Genomic DNA, 26,607 nt, shown 5'->3' on the forward strand with positions numbered 1-26,607 from the left:
ACACTAATTTTACACTAATTTTTTAGTTTACATACTTATCTAGCTAAGTATGTATAAGTGTCAAAAATATTTGAAGGAAAGCTGAATTGTAACTATTAACAAGATGGCAGGCAAAAGGAACAACCAACTCTGGAACACCCATTATTCTTCTATTGCCTCAGAAACTAATATGAAAAGAGATGCTTTATAAATAAAATCCATAAAGGTATATAAAAGAAAATGACAACTAAAATGCTTATTTTAAGTATTTATTAGATAAAGCAAATGCAAAAGAAAAAAATTTAAAAGATTAAACTGCCCCGTTGTTGAGATGGTCTATTACCAAGAAACTTCAAATGAAAATCTTTCTCTACTGCTTAAAAAGTCATTGTTTTTAAACAGGTTGATAGAAAAGTTATGTATGTACAGAAATTTTATTAGGAAGGAAAGGCAATCCAAGGAAATTATGTTGTTTCCAATTCTTCAGTGAATTGATTGGTCTTTTGAAATGCATTTAAAAATTTTAAATCCCAGTATAATTCATCAAATGTTATAATTGACTTCTTAACAATACTCTGAATAAGAAATAATCATAAAAACATATGCTTTTAGGTTAAAGAAGAATGGGACATTAACATCTTCATGTGCAAATGTGTGGGATAGAAAAACATAAAGCTCTGATTCCAACATAATAGTAGTAAATTGTCAAAAAAATTTAAACAGAAGGTAAAAGAAATATCTAAGAATAATAATTTTCAGTGTAAAATTATTTTTTTCCAAAAACTACTCAATTTTGCTTACTACTGAAAATGAAAGGATGATATTGGGGAAAACCCTACATTATCAGAGCAAGGGACAAAAATAAGATGAAAACAGTCAAGAGCAGACAAATGGTCTTAAAAACAGTATTACAGTACCACTCAGTATATATTGGGCAGTCTTACATATTTCCAACACTTCTGAAGACATATTGTAAGATACCATAATTCAACAATTGATATAAATAATGATGATTCTAAGTTGAAAGAAAAAAAAATCACACTGTACTCAGACTTCTCTGCTTAAGTGATACATTTAACAGAAATTTAGGAAGTGGTTAAGCTTATTAAAAACCATCAGCTGTAAAAGTGAAGTTTGATCATCTGGAAAATTCATTATATGAAGGCAGATTCATTTCCCTGAAGATGATAAAAACAGATAAAGTATGGCCCTATTAGAAGTGCCTACTAGAAAAATTAATAGGGCTTTCAAATTAAGATAGAAAAATAAAACATCTTTCTTCTCTTGGAACACTGACAAACATATTCTGAAACTTATGAATTTAGCATTCATTTATCTTCAAAAGTCATTTTTGTTATACCAAATTAAACTACATAATTTACTAAATATTTGTTTATATTAATATTTTAGCATTAACCTCAGCTACTAGATTTTAAAAAATTATTTAATAAATGACTATGCTAAAATTAATCCTGTATATCTAAATCAGAAGAACAACTGGTGGTATAACTTCCTTATATTCTGAGGGTATTTTATGACTGTGTGATCTATCAGGGATACTTATAACTTATTCTGTCCTAAATATTCAACTAATTTAAAATTATAGACTATAATTATCATGGCTCATTCTGCCTAAGACATCCCTCCAATCTAGCTTAGTGAAGCATTTAAAATTATGATTTCTGTGAAACTCCTTTTGCTAAAAATGAATTACAACTTAAAACCTTCTGAATTTAGTTTGACCAGATTAAAAAAAAAATCAATGAAAAAAGAGTCAAGAATCTACTACATATAGCTTACATGCCTTTTCAAAATGTACACAATATTTAAAGAGCCTTAGTTGTAAATTAATTTTGAAAACAAATTAACAGGTTGAAGAACACAGCTATAACTAAATTGAAGACAAATTTTCCTTATTAAGATTGAAAATATTCATAGAATTTCAAGAGAACTGGATTGTTCTAATGTACATATTTGCTTCTAAGTTTTTTTTAGGTTATATGCCAACTTGTTAGGAGATTCTAGACACATGGTCCCACAGAGGGGGACATAAAAAATGATTAGTAACACACAGGTTTTAATCCTTTCTGGAATATTCACCTTCTGTAGTAAGTACCAAGTTTTTAAATTCTAAAAATTGGTAACAAAAAAGAAACCACTTTTTGTTTTTACTGAAAGAGTACACTTGGAGCATAAATTATTAAACTGATTATTTATATTTTATAATTTGAAACATTTTAAAATATTTAAATTCTTAAGAATAATTTCAAAATGATCAAATTTAGTAATATTTGATATACATTTCTTTTCTGATTTTATAATTTCTGATGGATTCATAGATTATTCCAGGTAAGTAAACTTTCCCCTCATTCTATCTTTTAATAAACTGCAAATGACAAATATGAAATGGTAATATCCTCATACTAAAATGACAAAGAAAGTAAGAATCTCACTAAACTATTAATTAGCAGAATCTGATAAAGCATAAGACATTAAAAAAAAAATTCCCCTCTCTCTACCAGGTGGCTGTAGTGCACAATGATAGCATAATATGTGTGATACTTGAGAAGTAAGGAATTTGGAGATTAGTTGTAGAGAGAAGGCTTACTCAAAAATAGTGAATGAAACAGTGTCAAATGTTAGCAATACATATATACAAATGCATCATTTAGAATTTTATATCATTCAATATCTGTGTGTATAGATCCCTGAAGAAGAAAAGAACAGGCAGGAATTAACATAATTTATTCTCTCCCAAATTGGGAGAGAACACTGTAACAACTGATAATGGGAAATAAGGCCCACTAGAGAAAGTAGGACAAAACTAGAAAGTCCTGACATGTAAGACTTAAAAACATTAAAACCTATTTGGTAAGCAAATGGGAGTCAGTGTAGTTTTTTGAAAAAAATGAAATAAAGACTAATTTAAATTTTTATGCAAAACAGAATGAAAGAGGGTCAAAACTGAAGTTCAGTTATGACTTGGTGGTGACAAAAAGGCAAGAGAAGTAGGTAATATATTAGATCAAAAAGGGAAGGAAAGGGAAGACAAAAATTTTTCAAATAAAGTAAACATCCTTGATGGTCTTCCAGTATCTTTTTCCTGTTCCTTCTTTCTAAAAGAACTCCAGCATTCTCTGGTATCCACTGTTCCCTGACACAGCTCATGTGCCTTAGGGAAAACGAACTCCAACACTCAACTTCAAAGTGAGCAAGAGTGGTATACAGGTAATCTCCTATGTCTCACCAGGGACAGGTTCATTAATAAGCAGGTGACCTACTTTTGAACCTATGACAGGCCAATGAGAAGACAGATGTATTGAGAACTTTTGGGAATGTTCTTCTTCCACATTCTGGGAGGTCTTCGTTTGTTCTTTTCTGCTGGATATGATCAAAGTAAGGTAGCATGTACCTTCGACTGTTGCTGGCAGGCAACCTATGAGTATGAGGGGAAACTCCCTCAGTATGCAACCACTGTGGACTGTTAAGACTGAGAGATGGAGAAACTAGCTAGAGGATAAAAATGTTGAGATGCTGTACTGACTAACCCTGGCAGGATTCAGTCATATGATCTAGTAAGTCCTTCTTGTTTAGTATCAGGACACAGTTCTGGTATTCACATCTGAAGACATGTTAAATTCTAAATAATAATACTTCATGGTTGGGTATGAAGTAAACTGTGTTGGTGAAAGAAACAAGGAAGCTATGATGGATATTTACTTGCAAAGCTGACAAATTTGGTTTGGGGCATGGTAAGATTGAGTTGATAATGCCAGCTTTCTTAAGACTTTCTTGTCCTGGCCTAATAAGAGCATAGCTAAAGAAACAGCATTCTTAATTTTCCAGCTAAGAAAACTGTCTTACTTATCTTGTAGAACTATGGTCAAAGGTGAAGCACTGAGAAAAGTTCTGATGAAATTTATCCTTGTCTCTGTCAGACTAAGTCTTCCATACTGATCTCTGGTGTCAGTTCTGGATCTTAATCTGCTGTTATCACAGAAATTGGCTGTTCCATCCTTCTGTTCTGATGTCTTGTCAATGTCCAAATGATACCGCCATTTATTTCCTGGAAATCTTGATCTGGTTTATGAACACTTAGTTCACCACTGAACCATCAACAAAAGAATATGTTCCTTGGTTACTATTCTGAAAATCTGACCCAGAACTATTTCTTCATTCTGGCTTCTGAACATAGTAACTGTGTTGCAACTATAATCCCAACAAACTGAGAATAGTGAAGCTTTAAAGAAGTTATAATTTCATATCACTTTTCTGAACACAGTAGAAACTGTTTACTTCAAAATATGATTATATGCTTGTGAATCTAATGAAAAGATAAAATCCATTTGTACCTACTACCTTGGTTAAAATTCATTTTAATAATTACTTTAAAATATGTAAAATGTCCAGCTATGAATCTGTCACCAGTTTTAACAATGTCATAAACTGAAAAAATACTTTAAATAAAACTACTTTTACAAAGATTGATGTTAATACTTTATGTGAGAATCACACATAATAAAGAAATTTATATTAAAATAATAAAGACATTAAAAGTCATCAACTTTTATGTTTTAAATCGAGCTTTAGCATAGCAGATCACGTTTTTTCAGAGTAGACAGATTTTTGCTTAGACTACAGATGATTCCAAAAATATCCATGTAATGTCATAATCATTGAGAGATTTTTACCTGATGTTCCAGTTTCATGATTTTTTTCTTCAGTCTTGCCATTTGATTTGAAATCTCTTTTTTCATCCACCTCATCATCCCCCCACCATGATGGCTGTCCATATAATGGAGTACCACGGGGCATAGTAGAAATATCTGGAAAGAAGTAGGAAAAATCTGTCTCAAGTAGAAATGAAAATTTGCACTGACTGATATATATCTAAGCAACACAATCTGCTATGTGTCTATATCTGTAGCTATATTATCTTGGTCGCAACAGCTTTTTGTTAAAGTGTTGAATTCTTTGGTATACGAATGAACCACTTAAAACCAATGGCCTTTGACTTGAACATTTAGACAAGAAATGGTTCCAGAATAAGAAATTTGTTGAAACTATGCAAAAGCCAACTAGGGTACAATAAAACCGGCCTCATCAGAAATGTCACAGATGTTAAATACAAAAGATGAAACTAGAGTAAATTCTGTCATGAGTAGCCATTTTCTATTTTTTTTTAAGCCTAATGGGAATAGCACAGTAATTATATTTAGTTTTTAACGAAATATATTTTTTAATTTGGGCAAATATAATGTCCATCAATTTCAATAATTGTTTGTTTAATTGGAATTATTTATACAAAGCAGTTTTATAGTTTTAGATCTGTAAATTATATGATATTATAAGGATGGAACATCACTAGATTAAAATTTTCCTTCTCTTTCAGTTGATATAATTCAGAAAAATTGCAAACATTAAATAATAAAAATATTATTATAAACTACAATTAAATGTGGCACTGGCTGCATTAAGAGGAACTCTGAAAGTATCATTTTTATAAATCATTTTGATAAACATATGGCCAAGCTTTTGAGAACAAAACATAATTTCTTCAAAATCAAGAGACTTCCAAAGAGGTTAGCTTACCTGTGGCTTTCTCCTCAGTTTTCAGTGCTTCTGTAGGCTTGTGCTGTACTTCTGTAGGTACATCTGCTACCTTTGAATCTACGCTTTTAGCACTTGCAGATTTTGATAATTCTGATTCTGAAGATTTCTGGGACAACTGAAGCTGAATGGTAAACTTCTCATGCTACAAAATACATTTAAAAATGGAATTGAAACATCCATGAATGAAATCAACACTAGTGAATGGAAGATTGACAAAAGAAGGAAAAACTTTTACCTTAAGGGCTTCTTCAGGGACCCTCATTTCTCCTCGAACAACAGTAAAAAGATTTGTATGTAAACGGGGCTAAGGAAGAAAAGAATTTCAAAATTCCTGTAATCAAGTTTAAAATGGCCACCAAATGTGTCCTATTTTAAGGAGTAGTTAGAGAATTCTCTTTAATATTAAATGTTAAAATATAAAATTTTCATTTTTAAATGCTAAAAATCTTAAAATTCAGTAAGTACTTCTTACATTAGGCAGTACTGGCCTTCAAGAAAACAATAACTGGGTAATTATTAATCAGAGCACAAAGACATTTTTAATTTTCACAAATAATATGACACGATTACAATGAAGAAAAAAACACCTGGATCAAATTATATTGAAACCAAGTCACAAAAATGTAAAAGTGTCTCATGAGTGGTTACCCAACAGCAAATCCTAAAGTAATTTGATTACTCTTTTATAAGCATGATAAAAGTGAAGTTCACTTTGCAAGTGCAAAAGAAATGCTATAATGACAGATCATAGAGCAACCACAACCACCTCTTTTCCCCATGTATTGCATCAGGATCATATTATATTATCAAACAACTGATTGTATACAAATTAGACCCAAGTGCTAGAAAAAAATGAATGCTTTCATTATGATGCCAAAAGAACAATGCTTCTGTATATTAAAAAGATCTATTCACTAGAGTGTAGAGGTCACATTTCCCAACATTACTTAACCCTGTAATGAAAGAACCTTTATACCATGTACTAAATTCTATTCTTTTTTTTTTTTAACCAATTCAAAGCAATCACTCCAAGGGTAGAAAACTGTAATTACCATTGATTACTTGGGGGAAAAGACTTCCTAAGCATAATGGAAGCTGTAAACTTTTTAATACATAATCTATAAAGTGAAAACTCTCAAATTTTTATAATTGTGAAGAGTTTGGAAAATATCCTCCTTAATTTATTGATCCTTCTTCCCGTTCTGTAGATAAAGAACTGGAGACAGAACCTAAAACAAGAATCTAGTCCAGAACTTTCCTTTCATTTTATATTTCTTCCTAGAGGTTTGCAATTTTTTTAAAAAAATTCCTTTTCTATCATGTACCTAAGCTGAAGCATATGCAAATATATATCTTATAACTAAGTATTTTCAATAAAAAATGTTGAGTAACTTTGTTTTAACCTCAGGAAATCCATGAGCAGCTATAGAATATTCATAGCACTCCTATTTTTTCAATGGAAAGATAGCATTTTAAAAAGTTTGACAGTCATTTCTATTTATTCAAAAGATTTAGCTTGTTATCAGGACTTTCAGGTATTTTAGGTCCTATGAATGCTTGAAAGTTTTCCTATAGGGCTCCTCTGGGGTATACCTTAGGCCTAGACACATTTTTGGTCAGGGAGAACTTGGGGGACCATCTTTAAGTTCAAATACTTTCCTTCCAAAAATGGTTCCTGTGTGAAAATGAAGATAACCTCAAGACGCCTCTTGTTTACATTATGTATTCTCCTGAGAACTGTGTGGTAAACTACTTTTGAGACTGCTTTAGCCCCAGTTTTTATCTCCAAAGCTACTATCTTCTTAGTGATGCAAACCTGAGAAAGTTGTTTCTTAACTTGCTAATCAAGAAATATGACAAACTGAGGCACAATTACTTGTGATATCAAAAAGTTTAAAGGCTTATTTAATAATAATCATAATTATTATAATTATTTCACCACTTCTTAATATAAGACTATAATTGCTAGTCTAAACCATCCCATACTCAATTTATTTAAGAAAAGTTTAACTAAAAGTAAGACCATGGAAATTTATCTGCATACTGGTAATGTTCTCTTAAGATATTATTTTATTTTAATGACAAGACTAAAAGTAGAGCAAATTTTTAAACAGTTTTAGTTATTCCTAGGGATATGTCTTTAAAACATGGAATGTCAGATATCATTGTGAACACATCTTTCAAAAAAGTCATTAGACTGTTCCATTAGGGAGTTACCAGTCACTTAGAATAAAAAGGGAACAAATTTTATTTTAACTTTCCTAATATTACATAATGAGCTCTTATCAATGAGGACAAGATTTTCAGTAAGAAAAGTTTCAAAATGTGTTGTATTCACATATAATTTACATGAATATTAAGGTAATATTTCTGAAAAACTATCACTAAAAGTGTGATTCTAATAAGTTGAAGACAAGATAAATGAGAATACATGAATAAAATTACACAAGAATGGAAATATGCATTTTTATAAATTATTATATATAACATTAAAATATTAAAAAATATAACAAGGTAATCTTAAAACTTCTCATTAAAAGTTTCCAAAAACCTTTTTCTTTGTATCTTCTCATAGTAATATAGGAGATTTCTTTTATTTAACTGTAACTGATAAGGAAATAAGGCAGATCCAAGTAAATGCTGAAGGTTTAAAAAGCACTAATGGTAGAAGGGAGATATTTTTCTTTTTGTTTAATTTTGTCATACTTTCAGAAAAAAAGTCTTTTAATTTTTGTACATGTACACCTTTCCAACTTTAGAAGACCCTGTTCTACAGGAACACAGTTTTCAAAGACCTAATTTTAACTTTTCTTCCACCACTTTATTCTTTTATTCAATACCTAATCTCAATTAATTTATTAAATTCTGTTATTTTAAGCTTTGAGAAATGTTTATTTTTGAAATTTGTAAAGTGTGTTCATAATCTGTTGTGGATGTCGACCATATTAATCAGGAAAACTTTTAATATCTTTGAATGAAAATGCTTTAATATTTAATTATGATAATTTTAGCAGCTATTATCTGAATTGTTCAACAGTGCTACATGCAATGCTTTAATAATGTTTTGTTTTTATTTTTACCATGTTTCTAGCATGATTAACTTAATCATTTTGTGGGTTATTATGCAGCAATAGACAACTTCTTTGGGAAAAGATATGATTCCCAATTTAAAAGAAATTTTAATGACACAGAATGAGGATAATGATAGGGAAGGATCTTGCAATTTAACATTTTTAACCAATGTCTACATAATTTCCACTAAATGTGAAAACTATACCATACTTTGATTTTCCTCCTTACTCCGTAATAGTTCCTTCATAGTTCTTTTGTTTGTTTTGGTTTGGTTTTGGTTCCTTATCTCATCTACCTCTTAACATTGGATGTATCAGGTTTAAGTCCTTGGACCTCTTACCAATTTATATTTACTCTGAATGATCTCATTTGGTCTAAAGGTTTTAAATATTATTCATAAAATGAAAATTTCCAAATTTTCGTTAGCCAGCACTTCTCCTGGATTCAACTTGTATAGCCAACATGTCTAAAATCAATCTCTTAAGACTTTTAGAGAAAACGAAGTAAAAGGAACCAGATTTACTCTTCTGCCTGAAAGTACCAAAAATTGGCAAAATGTATGGTTTACTAGACAACTGACATCAGATTACAAGACAATGATCCATGAATGAAGGGTAACAAATCAAAGTGGATTGCCCATTAACTGCATTAACAAAACATCCTGAGAATTTCTAGGTCACACTGCAAGAAGTAGTAAGCCAGGATGAGAGAGGGGCAGATCTCCTAAGTGGTAGAGGAAATGAAGCTGAGGGGTTGAATACTTAGAAGAAGCTGCATAGAGAGGGAATTCCATAGACCTTCAGAGAATTTCACTCGAGTACTAAGCTGAATACTGATCAGCTTATAGGAAATCTACCTAGGGCTAGGGCAAGAAAATATTAGTGGTAATAATGCCAAGTGCTCACACAGGAATAGAAATAATAGCTCCAGGTACTATTCAACAGCAAGGCTGGAAAACCTCATGACTCATGAGCCTCTGCACAGAGGTCAGCAAACTTTTTCTGTAAGGGGTCAGATAAAAAGCAATTTCAGTTTTTCAGGCCATCTAATCTCTGTTATAACTATTCAACTCTGCAGCTATACAAATATGTAAATTAGGGGACATGGCTGTGTTCCAATAAAACAGGTTCAGGACCAGATTTTGGTCAACAGTTGACTTCTACAGTACATAAACTATACAGAAAGGTCTTGATGCAGTATTGGGGAATAAACGGCCCAGACTAATCTTAGAAGCCCAACAAATCTTAAAAGAAGAGCCAAAGTTAAAGACCCAGCAATAATAATCCAAATCAAAACACAGAGGAAAAATATAGCTTTAAAAAAATAAATATTAGTGAGCTAGGGGAAGACTTCAAGTGGTTAAACATACATTTAACTGAAGACCTTGAGGGAAAGTGTGAAGGGCAGAATAAAGTATCTGAAGAAATAAAGGAGAAAAAGTTTCTAAATTTCATTAAAAATATAATCTCAAAGATTCAAGGATCTCAACAAACCCCACACAAAAAAAACATAAAGAAAACCATGGTACATCAATATCAAATGGCTCAAAACCAGGAATGAAGGGAAACAATGAAAGCAAGAATTAGTGAAGCAAAATTTAAATGTACTAAAAGAAATGTTAACCTAAAATTCTATATCCAGCAATAATAACTTTCAGTGACTAAGGTGAAATGCTTATGCGGACATATAAAAAGTAAAAGAACACATCAGCAGCAGAAAAATGCTGAAGGAAAAATGCTGAAAGAGAATGAAACCAAATGAAAACATGAAGATACACAAAAATAATAATAAAGAACACAAGAAATGGCAGCTTCACAAGTGTAAGATATGAGGTACAAGTTTAAAAATAGGTAATTTTCAAATTATTTAAATCTCTTTAAAAGACAATTGACTTTTTAATAATAAAAATATAGTGTGAGTTTTGTGACATAAATAAGATTTATAACAAAGTCAGGACAAAAGATACAAAAATCTATAATACTGTAATTTTCTTATACAATATATGAAATGGTATATAAACTGAAGATATAACTTCAAAATAAAGATATAAACCTAAAGCTACCACTAAAATAACCTTAAAGGGGTGATTAAGAAACAATAAGCTATTAAAGAAGTAAAATTGAATAAAAAAATAATCTAAAAGAAATTACAGAATAGACCATGAATGTCAAAATGATAGATTTAAATCTAACCATATCAATTACCACATTAAATGTGAATGATCTATACTGTGTACAGTGGAGCACGCCTGTAATCCCAGTGGCCCAGGAGGCTGAGGCAGAAGGATCACGAGTTCAAAGCCAGGCTCAGAAACAGCAAGGCACTAAGTAACTCAATGAGACCCTGTCTCTAAATAAAATACAAAATAGGGCTGGGGATGTGGCTCAGTGGCCGAGTGCTCCGGAGTTCAATTCCCAGTATCCCCAAAAAAAGTTAATGATCTAGACTGCCAAGAAAGAAATTACATAAATAAATAAATAATCAACCAACTGTATGTTACCTACTATAAATGTAAAGAGATAAACAGGTTAGTAGTAGAAGAATAGAAAAACATATTACACCAATCAAAAGAAAGCTGGAGCAATTATACCAAAATTAAAGGCAAACCAGATTTCAGAACAAAGAATATTATCATGAATAAAGCAGGTCATTTTATAACGACAAAGGAGATGAATTTATCAAGAGGAAACAGTAATCCTAAATGTCTATATACCTAAAAACAGAGCTTCAAATTACCCAAAGCAAAACTTGTGCAAGGAAGAAAAGACAATCCACAGATCCTGAAATTAATTTTTTCCTTCTTTCCTTCCTTCCTTCTTTCCTCCTTCCCTCTCTCCTTCTCTTCTCTCTCTCTTCTTTCTTTTTCTTCTTTTCAGTACCAGGGATTGAACCTAGGGGCACATAACCATGGAGCTACATCCTCAGCACCCACCACTCCTTTGTAAAAATTATTCTGAGACAGGGTCTCATTAAGTTGCTTAGGACCTCACTAAATTGCTGAGGCTGGCTTTAAATTTGCAATTCTCCAGGCTCTCAGCCTCCTGCGCTACTGGGATTATAGGCATGCACCACCATACCTGACCAAGTCTGAGATTTCAACACCTCTTCCTCTATAATTTATAGAAAATGAACATATTACTATATAGAAAACCTTAACAACACTACTGAGTCAACTTGGTCTAATGAACATTTATGGAGCATCTACTCCCAAAAGAGCAGAATGCACATTCTTTTCAAGTACCTATGGAACATTTACCAATATAGACCAAATCTAGGCCACAGAACAAGTCTGAATAAATTCAAAAGGATTTGAGGCCACATCAAGTCTGTTCACTAATCACAACAGAATTAAATTAGAAATCAATAATAGAATTCTGGGAAACTCCCCAAATATTTGGAAATGAAATAACATATAGATAACGAGTCTCAAGAAATCAAAAGGGAAATTAGAAAGTATTCAGAATATTAAAGAAGTACTTAGTGGAAATTTTATAGCACTAAGTGATATTATAAGAAAAGAAAAAAGGTATCAAATGACCTTAGCTTTCACCCAGAAAAAGGGAACAATAAAGTTAGCAGAATTACAAAGAGAAAACAGAAAAATAATAAACTCAATTAAATCTAAAACTGGTTTCTTGAGACAATTCTGATTCTTCCCATTTTTTTCCATAAAATCTGTTCTACTCACAGACTCACAGAATTCCATCACTTAATATTAAATTCACTTTTCCAACCACTTAGGCCAAAATCTTGGATTCACCCTCAATTCTTCCTCACATTACATCCAACCTAATCAGGAAATCTTACTGACTCCCTCTTTAAAATACACACAAAATACTACCATTTTCTCACTACCTTCATATCTACTACCCAGGTTCAAATCTCCTTTCAAAGAAAAAAAAATGTTAGTTTGCTGTTAATACTGTACAATCAGTAAAGCCTGAGTTATTTCTTAATAGTTAATACCACAGGTATGTGACATCATGCCTAGCTTAACAGTTTATTCTTGACATAAAATTCAAAGTTAACTTCATAGCATTTTATTAAAACCCAAACTTCTTAGTATTTTCTCAAGTTTTGAAACAACTGATATCAAAGGAATTAGGGATACTTAAATACAAACTATACTTGCATATGTTTTTTGAAAACTGATGGAAAATTACCCATTCGCCAAAGTTTTAATGCTAATACTTAATCATTTTATGTGATAAAGATTTAAAATATACAATAAATAAGTTCATATTTAATGGTTTGACCTTTTATGTGGTTCTTTGGCTCTTCAAGTGTAAACATTGTTAAGACAAGCTATAAAACATTTTCATATTTTAAATATGAATTTCATAAATTTTAAATGATAGTACACCATTTTATACTGTTAGTACATTTTCCTTAAGCATCTACTCTAGTTGAGACTACAATTTCTTTGCTAAAGTGATAAGTAAGTCCATCCAGATTGCCAATGTTTAATATATTCTTTATTATTGAAGATCAGATAAAAGTAATAATTCAAAACACTAAAACTCAAGAAAACATTCGACATAATGTGGAGAATCTACAATTTTAATTAAATATAAGTAAGTCCTTTATACAAAGTTTTTGCCTTATATGAACAGAAATCTTTTTCTTCTTCAGTCATATTCCTTCTCTTCTTTAGGGATTCTTTATGTTGTCCTATGTAGTGTAATAGAGTCCTGTTCCTGTTCATTTATTAGACTATAATTTTTTAAACAAAAGAATTTTAAATTCTATTCATCTTCCTCCTGGGTAGTTGATTTATGCCATCATGATCCACCTGAAAAGAATTCCTTGGCTGTACAAAAATTAAACATTCCCCCATCCTGTTCTCTCCAGTTACATTCTTTGATACCCAAATTACATGTGCAATGGCAAAACTATTGAAGTATTGGGTTCATTAACTATTCCAGGATTATTTTTAGGAAAAAAAAATAATAAGCAAAAATATATATTTTTTAAACATCTAGTACTTTATTTAGTATGGAAAGTGACTGAATAAATAAATTTCTAGCATATTTATACTGTGAATTTCTATGTCTCAAGAAATGTTAATTTATACCAGGATAAATATTGTTAAATAAATTTAATAAATGCATAAAATCATATAAGGATATCATATCCAAATCTCAGCTTATCTTCAAGTTTCAGGGTAATATAAGTCTGTTCTGGAATCCTTACATCATTCACAAAAGTCTGCAAGGAAAAGAGAAAGATGTTAAGTTACATCTGAAGTATTATTTCTCATATTCCAGAAAATCAAACTCTCAAACCCGATACTGAAAAAGTACATATTCTATGGTGTCTGACACAACTTATATATCATTAAGATATGCCATGCATCCCACAGCATGATAAAATTATTTCATACTAAGCTCTTTTTCACTATTTCAGATAACCATACAAAGAACATAGTGCTGCCAAGATGAATTTAGGCACTAAGAATCATTCCTAATGACGATGCCAAGAAAGATTCTGAATCTTTAGCTGGCAAAATGTAAAGGGTGAAATATTTAATATATCATCTGGGTTTATGTATCCAATTTTGGCTGTTTTGATTTGAATTTGTGAGGTCTGACATTTCATTACTTTTATTCTTAGAATTATTCCAAAAAACAAAAAGAAAATTTACTCTTCTAAAAATAACTGTATAAAACTCCTATTTTACAATTTTCACATGGGTCCTTTGATTCTTTAATGAACCTAAGATATATTCTGGGATCTTAGTGAAAAACCTTTCCCATACACTGAAATATTGACATTTCATCACCATGGTAATTATTGTTTTCTCTTACTTCTAATTATGATAAAAATGACCAAAATAATAAGACAGAAGAGTAACAGAAAATAATCACTCTAAGGACAAAAAGAAAATACATTTCTTATATAGTTAATCATTCAATTAGAAGAATCATGTACTATATTCCAGAAACAACCTGAACCAATTTGCATTTTACAAGAAATTTTAACCATATACTTTGTTATTCTTTTTTTTTTTTTTTAATGTTTCGGTTCCAATGCTCATTTGGTACAGTTTGTAAATGGACATATACTCAAGACAAGTCTCTACAAAGATGATTAGAAGGAAAAAGATGATACAGAAATAAAACCGGTGGATTGAATTACTAATAAATGTTTTGCTATTACAGAAGAAGATGGGCATCCTCTCAAAATTATAAGGTATTATACTCTTAAATATACCCTTTGAGGGGGTTTACAAGATAGCGGAATAGAGGGTGGCTGCATTTCATGTTGCTCCAGGACTCAGGATTCAAAAGAGGAGATACTGAGAGACTTGGGACCAACTCGAAGCCGCCGGTTAAGTCACTCCCGTTGGGGAGGCGTCTCAGATGGGGCGGTAGTCCTGGAACGCAGGGAACTTTGTGAAGTAGACTTACCCAACCAGACACCCCTCCCTGCGCTGGAGCAGTGAACTTGGACAACTGGGAGCTTAATAGAGGAGCCCGCTCGGCACAACGCTTGGACTCGGAGCAACCACTGGGGCTCCGGGCGGCTGCCCAGAGGAGGAGCTGCGCTGCGAGCTGTTTGGACTCAGAGCAACTGCTCCTGAACACTGTGCGGGGGTACTGCCCGGAGGAGGAGGAGGAGCGTGGTGGTTCACTTGGACTCAGAGGGAATGCACCAGGGCTATGGGTGGCTGCCCAGAGGAGGAGCTGTGCGGCGAGCTGTTTGGACTCAGAGTGACCACTCCTGAACACCGAGGGGCTGCCCGGAGGAGGGGGAGGAGCGCAGCGGGTCGGTTGGACTCGGAGTGACTGCACCACAGCTCCTGGCGGCTTCTCAGAGGAGGAGAAGTGGTGGGTCGCTTGGACTCAGAGGGAATGCACCAGGGCTATGGGTGGCTGCCCAGAGGAGGAGCTGTGCGGCGAGCTGTTTGGACTCAGAGTGACCGCTCCTGAACACCGAGGGGCTGCCCGGAGGAGGAGGAGGAGCGCGGCGGGTCACTTGGACTCGGAGTGACTGCCCAGGGCTACAGGCAGTTGGTGGGAGGAGGAGGTGTGCAGTGATTTGCTTGGACTCCTAGCGACCGCACCAGAACACTGGGCGGCTACCCGGATGAAGAGGTGTGTGGCGGGTCGCTGGGACTTGGAGCAACTGTACGGGGCTCCAGGTGGCAGCTCAGAGGAGGGCCGGATAGCCAGGCGATTAGGTGCAGAGCAGGGTCCCAGGACCTAGAAGGCTTCTTGGTGGAAGAGCCACACAGAGACACACTTAGAGGCAGAGCAAAGGTTCCAGGACTGCGGGCAGATTCTCTGAGGAGAGGCAGCCTAAGGAGACTCGTCTGCGAAGGGTGAGGCTCCCAGGCACAGGAGGTAGGTCCAGGTCCCTGTGAACGTTGCAGAGGAAGACAGCCCAGCCCAGGTGGTAGTTGTGGATTAAGGGGAACCTCTAGGAGGGGAACTGACCAGTGAGAACTCCCCACCGGGTGAGTCTTCCCTGCCGGGTGAGGTTTTCCCACAAGGACGGTAAAACCAGAGACACAGGCCCAAACAGGCCTTGCCTCAGCCCGCAGCCTAGTTCCCCTTTGGATGATCATTGGTCAACAAGTGGATGAACCTCTGCCCACTAGCAGGGAATATACCCCACCTGAAGGTCACCACCCCTAGAGAGGCAGCTTCCGTGTGGAGTACCGCATTACCAACTTCCTCCAAAACTTCAGGCTAATGAAGGATAAGAGGGGATATACTAGAAATCTTCAGGGACATCATAAGTCAATAGAGGAAATCTGCAATATCTCAGCGGTCCACTGATACCTGAACAATATGAGAAAACAAGGGAATAAAATGCCCCAAACAAATCTAGATGTTACATCAATAAAATCCAATGACAGCATGGCAGAAGAGATGACAGAGAGGGAGTTCAGAATGTACATAATTAAAATGATCAGAGAAGCAAATGATGAGATGAAAGAGCAAGTGCAGGCATTGAATGAAGAGATGAAAGAGCAAATGCGGGCATTGAATGATTGCACCAATCGACAATTAAAAGAGCAAATACAGGAAGCAAAAGATCATTTCAATAAAGAGTTAGAGATATTGAAAAAAAACCAAACAGAAATCCTTGAAATGAAGGAAACAATAAACCAAATTAAGAACTCCATAGAAAGCATAACCAATAGGATAGAACACCTGGAAGACAGAACCTCAGATATTGAAGAAAAAATATTTAACCTTGAAAACAAAGTTGACCAAACAGAGAAGATAGTAAGAAAGCATGAACAGAATCTCCAAGAACTATGGGATATCATGAAAAGGTCAAATTTAAGAACTATTGGGATTGAGGAAGGCTTAGACAAACAAACCAAAGGAATGAACAATCTATTCAATGAAATAATATCAGAAAATTTCCCAAATCTGAAGAATGGAATGGAAAATCAAGTTCAAGAGGCTTATAGGACTCCAAACATACAAAATTACAACAGACCCACACCAAGGCACATTATAATGAAAATACCTAACATACAAAATAAAGACAATTTTAAAGGCTGTGAGAGAAAAGAACCAAATTACACTCAGGGGGAAACCAATACGGATATCAGATTTTTTAATCCAGACCCAAAAAGCTAGAAGGGCCTGGAACAACATTTTACAAGCCCTGAAAGAAAATGGATGCCAACCAAGAATCTTATACCCAGCAAAGCTTACCTTCAAATTTGACGATGAAATAAAATCATTCCATGATAAACAAAAGTTAAAAGAATTTACAAAAAGAAAGCCAGCATTACAGAACATTCTCAGCAAAGTATTCCATGAGGAAGAGATGAAAAACAAAGAAGCAAATCAGCAAAGGGAGGAATTATCCTAAAGAAATTGTCAAATAAAGGAGGAACCAAGTGGTGTCAAAAAATAAATAAAATTTAAAAAATGAACCAAATGACTGGGAATACAAATCATAACTCAATAATAACCCTGCATGTTAATGACCTGAATTCATCAATCAAAAGACATAGACGGCCAGATTGGATTAAAAAGAAAGATCCCACAATAGGTTGCCTGCAAAAGACTCACCTCATAGAAAAAGATACCCACAGACTAAAGGTGAAAGGATGGAGGAAAAACATACCATGCACATGGACTCAGCAAAAAAGCTGGGGTATCCATCCTCATTTCAGATAATGTGGACTTCAAGCCAAAGTTAGTCAGAAGGTATAAAGAAGGACATATCATTCTGCTTAAGGGAAGCATAAATCAGCAAGACATAACAATCATAAACATCTATGCCCCAAACAGTGGCTCACCCATGTATGTCAAACAAATCCTTCTCAATTTCAGAAACCAAATAGACCATGACACAATAATACTAGGTGATTTTAACACGCTTCTCTCACCACTGGACAGATCTTCCAAACAAAAATTAAACAAAGAAACCATAGATCTCAATACACAATCAATAATTTAGACTTAACGAACATTTATAGAATGTACCATCCAACCAAGAGCGAATACACTTTCTTCTCAGCAGCACATGGATCCTTCTCTAAAATAGATCATATATTATGCCACAAAGCTAATGTTAGCAAATACAAGAAGATAGAGACACTACCTTGTATTCTATCAGATCATAATGGATTGAAGTTAGAAATAAATCAATGAGTAAAAAACAGAAAGTACTCCAACACCTGGAGATTAAACAATATGCTATTATATGATGAATGGATAACAGAAGATATTAGGAAGGAAATTTAAAAATTCTTAGAGGTAAATAAAAACAATGAAACATCATATCAAAATCTCTGGGACACTATGAAACCAGTACTTAGATGAAAACTTATTTCATGGAGCACATTCAATAAAAGAAGTAAAACTCAACAAATAAATGACCTAACACTACAGCTCAAAGCCCTAGAAAAAGAAGAACAGACCAACACCAAAAGTAGTAGAAGACAGGAAACAGTTAAACTCAGAGCTGAAATCAACGAAATTGAAACAAAAGAAACAATACAAAAAATTGACAAAATAAATAGTTGGTTCTTCGAAAAAATAAACAAAATTGATAAACCTTTAGCTACACTAACAAAGAGAAGTGGAGAGAAAACCCAAATCACTAAAATTCAGAATGAACAAGAAAATATCACAACAGACACAACTGAAATACAAACATAATTAGAAGCTATTTTGAAAATCTGTACTCCAACAAAATAGAAAATTTCAAAGACATCAACAGGTTTCTAGAGACATATGAATTGCCTAAAATGAACGAGGAGGACATACACAATTTAAATAGACCAATTTCAAGTAATGAAATAGAAGTCATCAAAAGCCTACCAACAAAGAAGTCCGGGACCAGATGGGTTCTCAGCCGAGTTCTACAAAACCTTTAAAGAGTTCATTCCAATACTTCTCAAAGTATTCCATAAAATAGAAGAGGAGGGAACCCTCCCAAACTCATTCTATGAAACCAATATTACCCTGATACCTAAACCAGACAGAGACACATCGAGGAAAGAAAATTTCAGACCAATATCCTTAATGAACATCGACGCAAAAATTCTCAACAAAATTTTAGCAAATTGCATCGAAAAATATATTAAAAAGATAATGTACCACGATCAAGTGGGTTTTATCCCAGGGATGCAAGGTTGGTTCAACATCAGGAAATCAATAAATGTAATTCACCATATCAACAGACTTAAAGTCAAGAATCACATGATTATTTCAATAGATGCAGAAAAAGCATTTGATCAAATACAGCATCCCTTCATGCTCACAACACTAGAAAAAATAGGGATAGTGGGAACATTCCTTAACATTGTAAAGGCCATCTATGCTAAGCCCATGGCTAATATCATTCTAAATGGTGAAAAACTGAAAGCATTCCCCCTAAAAACTGGAACAAGGCAGGGATGCCCTCTTTCACCACTTGTATTCAATATCGTCCTTGAAACTCTAGCCAGGGCAATTAGACAGTACAAAGAAATTAAAGGGATACGAATAGGAAAAGAAGAACTCAAACTACCCCTATTTGCTGATGATATGATTATATACTAAGAGGAACCAGAAAATTGCACCAGAAATCTTTTAGAACTCATAAGTGAATTCAGTAAAGCAGCGGGATATAAGATCAATGCACATAAATCTAATGCACTTTTATACATAAATATGAATCTTTGGAAAGAATAATTAGGAAAACTACCCCATTCACAATAGCTTCGAAAAAAATAAAGTATTTGGGAATCAATCTCACAAAAGAGGTGAAAGACCTCTACAATGAGAACTACAGAACACTAAAGAAAGAAATTAAAGAAAACCTTAGAAGATGGAAAGATCTCCCATGTTCTTGAATAGGAATAATGAATATTGTCAAAATGGCCATACTACCAAAAGTTCTATACAGATTCAATGCAATTCCAATTAAAATCCCAATGACGTACCTTACAGAAATAGAGCAAGCAATTATGAAATTCATCTGGAAGAATAAGAAACCCAGAATAGCTAAAGCAATCCTTAGCAGAAAGAGTGAAGCAGGGGTTATTGCAATACCAGATCTTCAACTCTACTACAAAGCAATAGTAACAAAAACGGCATGGTATTGGTACCAAAATAGACAGGTAGATCAATGGTACAGAATAGAGGACACGGACACAAACCCAAATAAATACAATATTCTCATACTAGACAAAGGGGCCAAAAATATGCAATGGATAAAAGATAGCCTCTTCAACAAATGGTGCTGGGAGAATTGGAAATTCATATGCAACAGAATGAAACTAAACCCATATCTCTCACCATGCACGAAACTAAACTCAAAATGGATTAAGGATCTCGGAATCAGACCAGAGACCTTGCATCTTATAGAAGAAAAAGTAGGTCCAGAGCTTCAACATGTCGGCTTAGGACCAGACTTCCTCAACCGGACTCCAATAGCACAAGAAATAAAAGCAAGAATCAGTAACTGGGATAGATTCAAACTAAAAAGCTTTCTCTCAGCAAAGGAAACTATCAGCAATGCAAAGAAAGAGCCTACAGAGTGGGAGAAAATCTTTGCCAATCATACTTCAGATAGAGCACTAATTTCCAGAATCTATAAAGAACTCAAAAAACTCTACACCAAGAACGCAAATAATCCAATCGACAAATGGGCTAAGGAAATGAATAGACACTTCACAGAAGAAGATCTACAAGCAATCAACAAACATATGGAAAAATGTTCAACATCTCTAGGAATAAGAGAAATGCAAATCAAAACCACCCTAAGATTCCATCTCACCCCAATTAGAATGGCGATTATCAAGAATACAAGCAACAACAGGTGTTGGCGAGGATATGGGGAGAAAGGTACACTCATACATTGCTGGTGGGGATGAAAATTAGTGCAGCCACTCTGGAAAGCAGTGTGGAGATTCCTCAGAAAGCTTGGAATGGAAACACCATTTGACCCAGCTATCCCACTCCTTGGCCTATACCCAAAGGACTTAAAATCAGCATATTACAGAGATACAGCCACATCAATGTTCATAGCTGCTCAGTTCACAATAGCCAGATTGTGGAACCAACCTAGATGTCCTTCAATTGATAAATGGATAAAAAAACTGTGGTATATATATACAATGGAATATTACTCAGCTATATAGAATGATAAGATTATGGCATTTGCAGGCAAGTGGATAAATTGGAGAATATCATGCTAAGTGAGATAAGCCAATCTCAAAAAAACCAAAGGACAAATGATATCGCTAATAAGTGATTGATGACACCTAATGGGGGGTGGGAGGGGTTAGTGTTAGGGTTAGAGTTAGGGTTAGGGAGTGGGGCAAGAATGGAGGAAGGAAGGACTGTATAGAGGGAAAAGAGGGGTGGGAGGGGTGGGGGGGAAGGGAAAAAAATAACAGAATGAATCAAACAACATTACCCTATGTAAATTTATGATTACACAAATGGTATGCCTTTACGCCATGTACAAACAGAGAAACAACCTGTATCCCATTTGTTTACAATAAAAAAATAATAAACTAAAATAAATTTCAGTCAGGGGAAAAAAAAAATACCCTTTGACCATGCAAAAGCAAGAACCACCAGAATAATAAGGTAGAATCAACCAGAAATGGACGTGACATCTGGATTCAACGTTTTAAAAAGAGATATATATTCCAGGTGAATATATGACAAGTGATGACCAGTTAGCTACATTCTAAGAACATTACCCATTTTGTCTAGTATGTACCTTTAAAACCCAGGAAAATAAGGAATATAAGTTTGAGTTTATTGTGCGTAATTATTTATTGGAATTTCAAGTTGTTTTTATTATCCTTTACTTATACTTGTAAATTATTTGTTAAAAGACTTGAAAAAATATACATAAAATAAAGGGTCCACTGGACATAGATGCTAAACAGTGAAGATTACTTTTCCTAGCATCCTGCGAGTTGAAGACCTAGAATTTGTTAAAATTATAGAGCACAGAACAAATGTAATACTCAATGGCCTAGAGTGTAGACACCATATAATCACTCAACAAGGTTCTTTAGTAAACTAAAACAAAGTTACTGTGTTCTTTCCTTTTTAATTCTACTTTTTTCCCCCCTATTCTAATTTATTTGAGATGGCCATATAGTTTTTTTTGGAAGGTTCCCTCCATAGTGAATAAGCCTAGAAGTGCCCTGAGTGATACACAGAAAAGTACATAAAAGGATTATGTTATGTTATTATGGTCATATTTTTAAATTTCTACGTATAACTAGCTCTTTGTAACATCATAAAATTATTTTTTTATTTCTATCAAAAAATTAGAAAAGGTAGCAATTTAAATTCCAATCACAGATATATGGAAACAAGTGAATACCACTAAAACTAGATCACACATTAGCATGATTTACAAATAATCTCAAATCAGAAGCTCCCAATACTACAGACAGAAAGGTTAAAATGGTAACACAAAGAAAATTCAAAGGTTTTGGGGATTTATAAATTCTAATTTTAGGCTCATTTCCAAAATAAACATTTCAGAGTGTTTTAAAACTCACATTTTGAGTTTACCAAAATAAGATATAATTATAAACTAGAAAAGCTGTGGGAAATGAAGTAAAATAAAAGAAAATATTAATAAATGAAAACATTAATTTACTGATATTTGGTATGTAGGTAATAACTAGGTACATTTTGTAAAAGAATGGAAATTAATGAGCCAATTTTATTGATCACTGCCTCTAATAACATAAAATACCATATTTACTCAAAAGGCATAAGATGACCTATCAAACCCTTTTAAAGTTTAAGACTGTTCAATTTTCTTAAATATAAAGCACCTACAATGTGTTTAACATAGGTATTGAACAATTTTCAGAGATCATGAAACACAATTTTAACATGCAATGATTTATGATAGAAATATTCCTTAAGGTCTAAAAAAACTTAGGAAAGAAGTCAGACACAAGTTTCATTTCCCAGAAGTGCAGGTGAAAACATCTGGGAAAAAATAGTCTCCTGAAGGTCTAACATTACAAAAGAGAAATTTTCAAAGACAATGGGGAAAATCATTTTAGTATATGAGGTAAGAAGCATAGTAATACATTTCATATGGAAAAAATAAGTCTTGTTTCTGTGTCAACATCATTTGATCACATCACCATGTACTATAATAATATTCTGGGAAACTGAATGTAGTGGCCAGAAGCACAATCCACACCTCAGTCACTTTGCTGAGCCTTCTTCTACACATTCTAGTGCGAACCATTCTCTACTCTATATCACATTGGTCTAATGTTGGGCAGAAACTCCAGTGTAAAAAGGGGACATAGCAAGATCTGGAACATTTAGGGGAATGAGGGACAAGAGTAACAAAGGGCAGGGCTGGAATGCACAGGAAGGATAGGGTAGAAACCATGACATCTAGCAAAGAGGTGAGTGGTCCAGTGGAAGAAGGTAGGAAAAACTGATTGCAAACAAGGGTTCCGACAGAAAGAGAGGCTTTATCAGAATTGCAGAAAAATGATCCACTAAAACATTAGCAAAAGAACCAGTTTCAGCTTCCTCTCACTTATTAATGACTATATTTTTGGTGAAATGTGGCAATAACAAATTATAATTTTAGGTCCCTTGGGAGTAGGATGGGGGATAGCATAAAAGGGTGCAGGAGTGGAAGTGAACAGTTTTAAGTTGAGATAATTGGTAAGTATTTTTCTTTAAAATATAACTGTGTTTAATAAAAAGTACATAGGCTATATGCCAAATCTGTCTTAGTTGCTTTCTAAAATAATAGCAATAACTTTTACATATTAAATGTTTTCTATGTACTGTTCTAAGTATTTAAAACGAACTTATTTACATCTTTACAACAAAGTCTGAGGTACCATTTTATTGCTTCTATTTTTTATAACTGAGGAACAGAGAAATTAGTTTGTCTAAGGTTACATCACTAGTAAAAATTAATACTGGGCTCATAACCACTTACCATGCACCCCCACATACACTTCTGAAATTACTTTTTCTTTTTATTTATTTATTTATTTATTTATTTTTTACATTTACATAGGGTAATGACGTTTATTTTATTTTTCCCCTCCTCCCACCTCTCCCACCCCTCTTTTCCCTCTACACAGTCCTTCTTTCCTTCATTCTTGCCGCTCTCCTTATCCCTAACCCTAAACCTAACCCTAAACCTAATGCTAGCCCCTCCCACCCCCCATTATATGTCGTCATCCGCTTATCAGCGAGATCATTCGTCCTTTAGTTTTTTGAGATTGGCTTATCTCACTTAGCATGATAATCTCCAATTTCGACCATTTGCCTACAAATGCCATAATTTTATCATTCTTCATTGCGGAGTAATATTCCATTGTATAAATATGCCACAGTTTCTTTATCCATTCATCAACTGAAGGGCATCTAGGTTGGTTCCACAATCTGGCTATGGTGAATTGAGCAGCAATGAACATTGATGTGGCTGTATCTCTGTAGTATGCTGATTTTAACTCCTTTGGGTATAGGCCAAGGAGTGGGATAGCTGGGTCAAATGGTGTTTCCATTCCAAGCTTTCTGAGGAATCTCCACACTGCTTTCCAGAGTGGCTGCACTAATTTGCAACCCAACCAGCAATGTATGAGTGTTCCTTTTTCACCACATCCTCGCCAACACCTATTGTTGCTTGTATTCTTGATAATCGCCATTCTAATTGGGGTGAGATGAAATCTTAGGGTAGTTTTTGATTTGCATTTCCCTTATTACTAGGGATGTTGAACATTTTTTCATATATCTGTTGATTACTTGTACATCTTCTTCTGTGAAGTGTCTGTTCATTTCCTTAGCCCATTTGTTGATTGGATTATTTGTATTCTTCGTGTAGAGCTTTTTGAGTTCTTTATAGATTCTGGAAATTAGCGCTCTATCTGAGGTATGGTTGGCAAAGATATTCTCCCACTCTGTAGGCTCTCTCTTCACATTTCTGATAGTTTCCTTTGCTGAGAGAAAGCTTTTAAGTTTGAATCTATCCCAGTTGTTGATTCTTGCTTTTATTTCTTGTGCTATGGGAGTCCTGTTAAGGAAGTCTGATCCTAAGCCAACAAGTTGAAGATTTGGACCTACTTTTTCTTCTATAAGATGCAGGGTCTCTGGTCTGATTCCGAGGTCCTTGATCCATTTTGAGTTGAGTTTTGTGTAGGGTGAGAGATAGGGGTTTAATTTCATTCTATTGCATATGGTTTTCCAGTTTTCCCAGCACCATTTGTTGAAGAGGCTATCTTTTCTCCATTGCATACTGTTGGAACCTTTGTCTAGTATGAGAAAATTGTATTTATTTGGGTTTGTGTCCGTGTCCTCTATTCTGTACCATTGATCTACCTGTCTATTTTGGTACCAATACCATGCCGTTTTGTTACTATTGCTTTGTAGTAGAGTTGAAGATCTGGTATTGCAATACCCCCTGCTTTGCTCTTGCTACTGAGGATTGCTTTAGCTATTCTAGGTTTTTTATTCTTCCAGATGAATTTCATAATTGCTTGCTCTATTTCTGCAAGGTACATCATTGGGATTTTAATTGGAATTGCATTGAATCTGTATAGCACTTTAGGTAGTATAGCCATTTTGACGATATTAATTCTGCCTATCCAGGAACATGGGAGATCTTTCCATCTTCTAAGGTTTTCTTGAATTTCTTTCTTTAGTGTTCTGTAGTTCTCATTGTAGAGGTCTTTCACCTCTTTTGTGAGATTGATTCCCAAGTATTTTATTTTTTTCGATGCTATTGTGAATGGGGTAGTTTTCCTAATTTCTCTTTCTGAAGATTCATCACTTATGTATAAAAATGCATTGGATTTATGAGCATTGATCTTGTAACCTGCTACTTTACTGAATTCACTTATGAGTTCTAAAAGTTTTCTGGTGGAATTTCCAGGTTCCTCTAAATATATAATCATGTCATCAGCGAACAGGGATAGTTTGAGTTCTTCTTTTCCTATTCGTATACCTTTAATTTCTTTGGTTTGTCTGATTGCTCTGGCTAGAGTCTCAAGGACGATGTTGAATAGAAGCGGTGAAAGAGGGCATCCCTGCCTTGTTCCAGTTTTTAGGGGGAACGCTTTCAGTTTTTCACCATTTAGAATGATATTAGCCATGGGCTTAGCGTAGATGGCCTTTATAATGTTAAGGAATGTTCCCACTACCCCAATTTTTTCTAGTGTTTTGAGCATGAAGGGATGCTGTATTTGATCAAATGCTTTTTCTGCATCTATTGAAATAATCATGTGATTCTTAACTTTAAGTCTGTTGATATGGTGAATGACATTTATTGATTTCCGAATGTTGAACCAACCTTGCATCCCTGGGATAAAACCCACTTGATCGTGGTGCACTATCTTTTTAATATATATTTGTATGCGATTTGCTAAAATTTTGTTGAGAATTTTTGCATCAATATTCATTAAGGATATTGGTCTGAAATTTTCTTTCCTCGATGTGTCTCTGTCTGGTTTAGGTATCA

General features: G+C 34.1%; 1 protein-coding gene across 8 annotated transcripts in view; it reads right to left on the reverse strand.

Annotated features, from left to right (window-relative positions):
- Cep170 (centrosomal protein 170) overlaps positions 1–26,607 on the reverse strand; it is a 131,881-nt gene that overhangs the window by 58,681 nt on the left and 46,593 nt on the right. For all 8 annotated transcript variants that reach the window (XM_047520483.1, XM_047520487.1, XM_047520482.1 and 5 more), the window contains exons 4-7: positions 13,794–13,872; positions 5,828–5,886; positions 5,572–5,734; positions 4,671–4,805 (exon numbers count right to left, since the gene is read on the reverse strand). In XM_047520483.1, the coding sequence (XP_047376439.1) occupies positions 4,671–4,805; positions 5,572–5,734; positions 5,828–5,886; positions 13,794–13,872 (436 nt within the window). The remainder of the gene's footprint in view (positions 1–4,670; positions 4,806–5,571; positions 5,735–5,827; positions 5,887–13,793; positions 13,873–26,607) is intronic.

This window comes from Sciurus carolinensis, chromosome 12, assembly GCF_902686445.1.
Source record: "Sciurus carolinensis chromosome 12, mSciCar1.2, whole genome shotgun sequence".
Taxonomy (NCBI): Eukaryota; Metazoa; Chordata; class Mammalia; order Rodentia; family Sciuridae; genus Sciurus; species Sciurus carolinensis.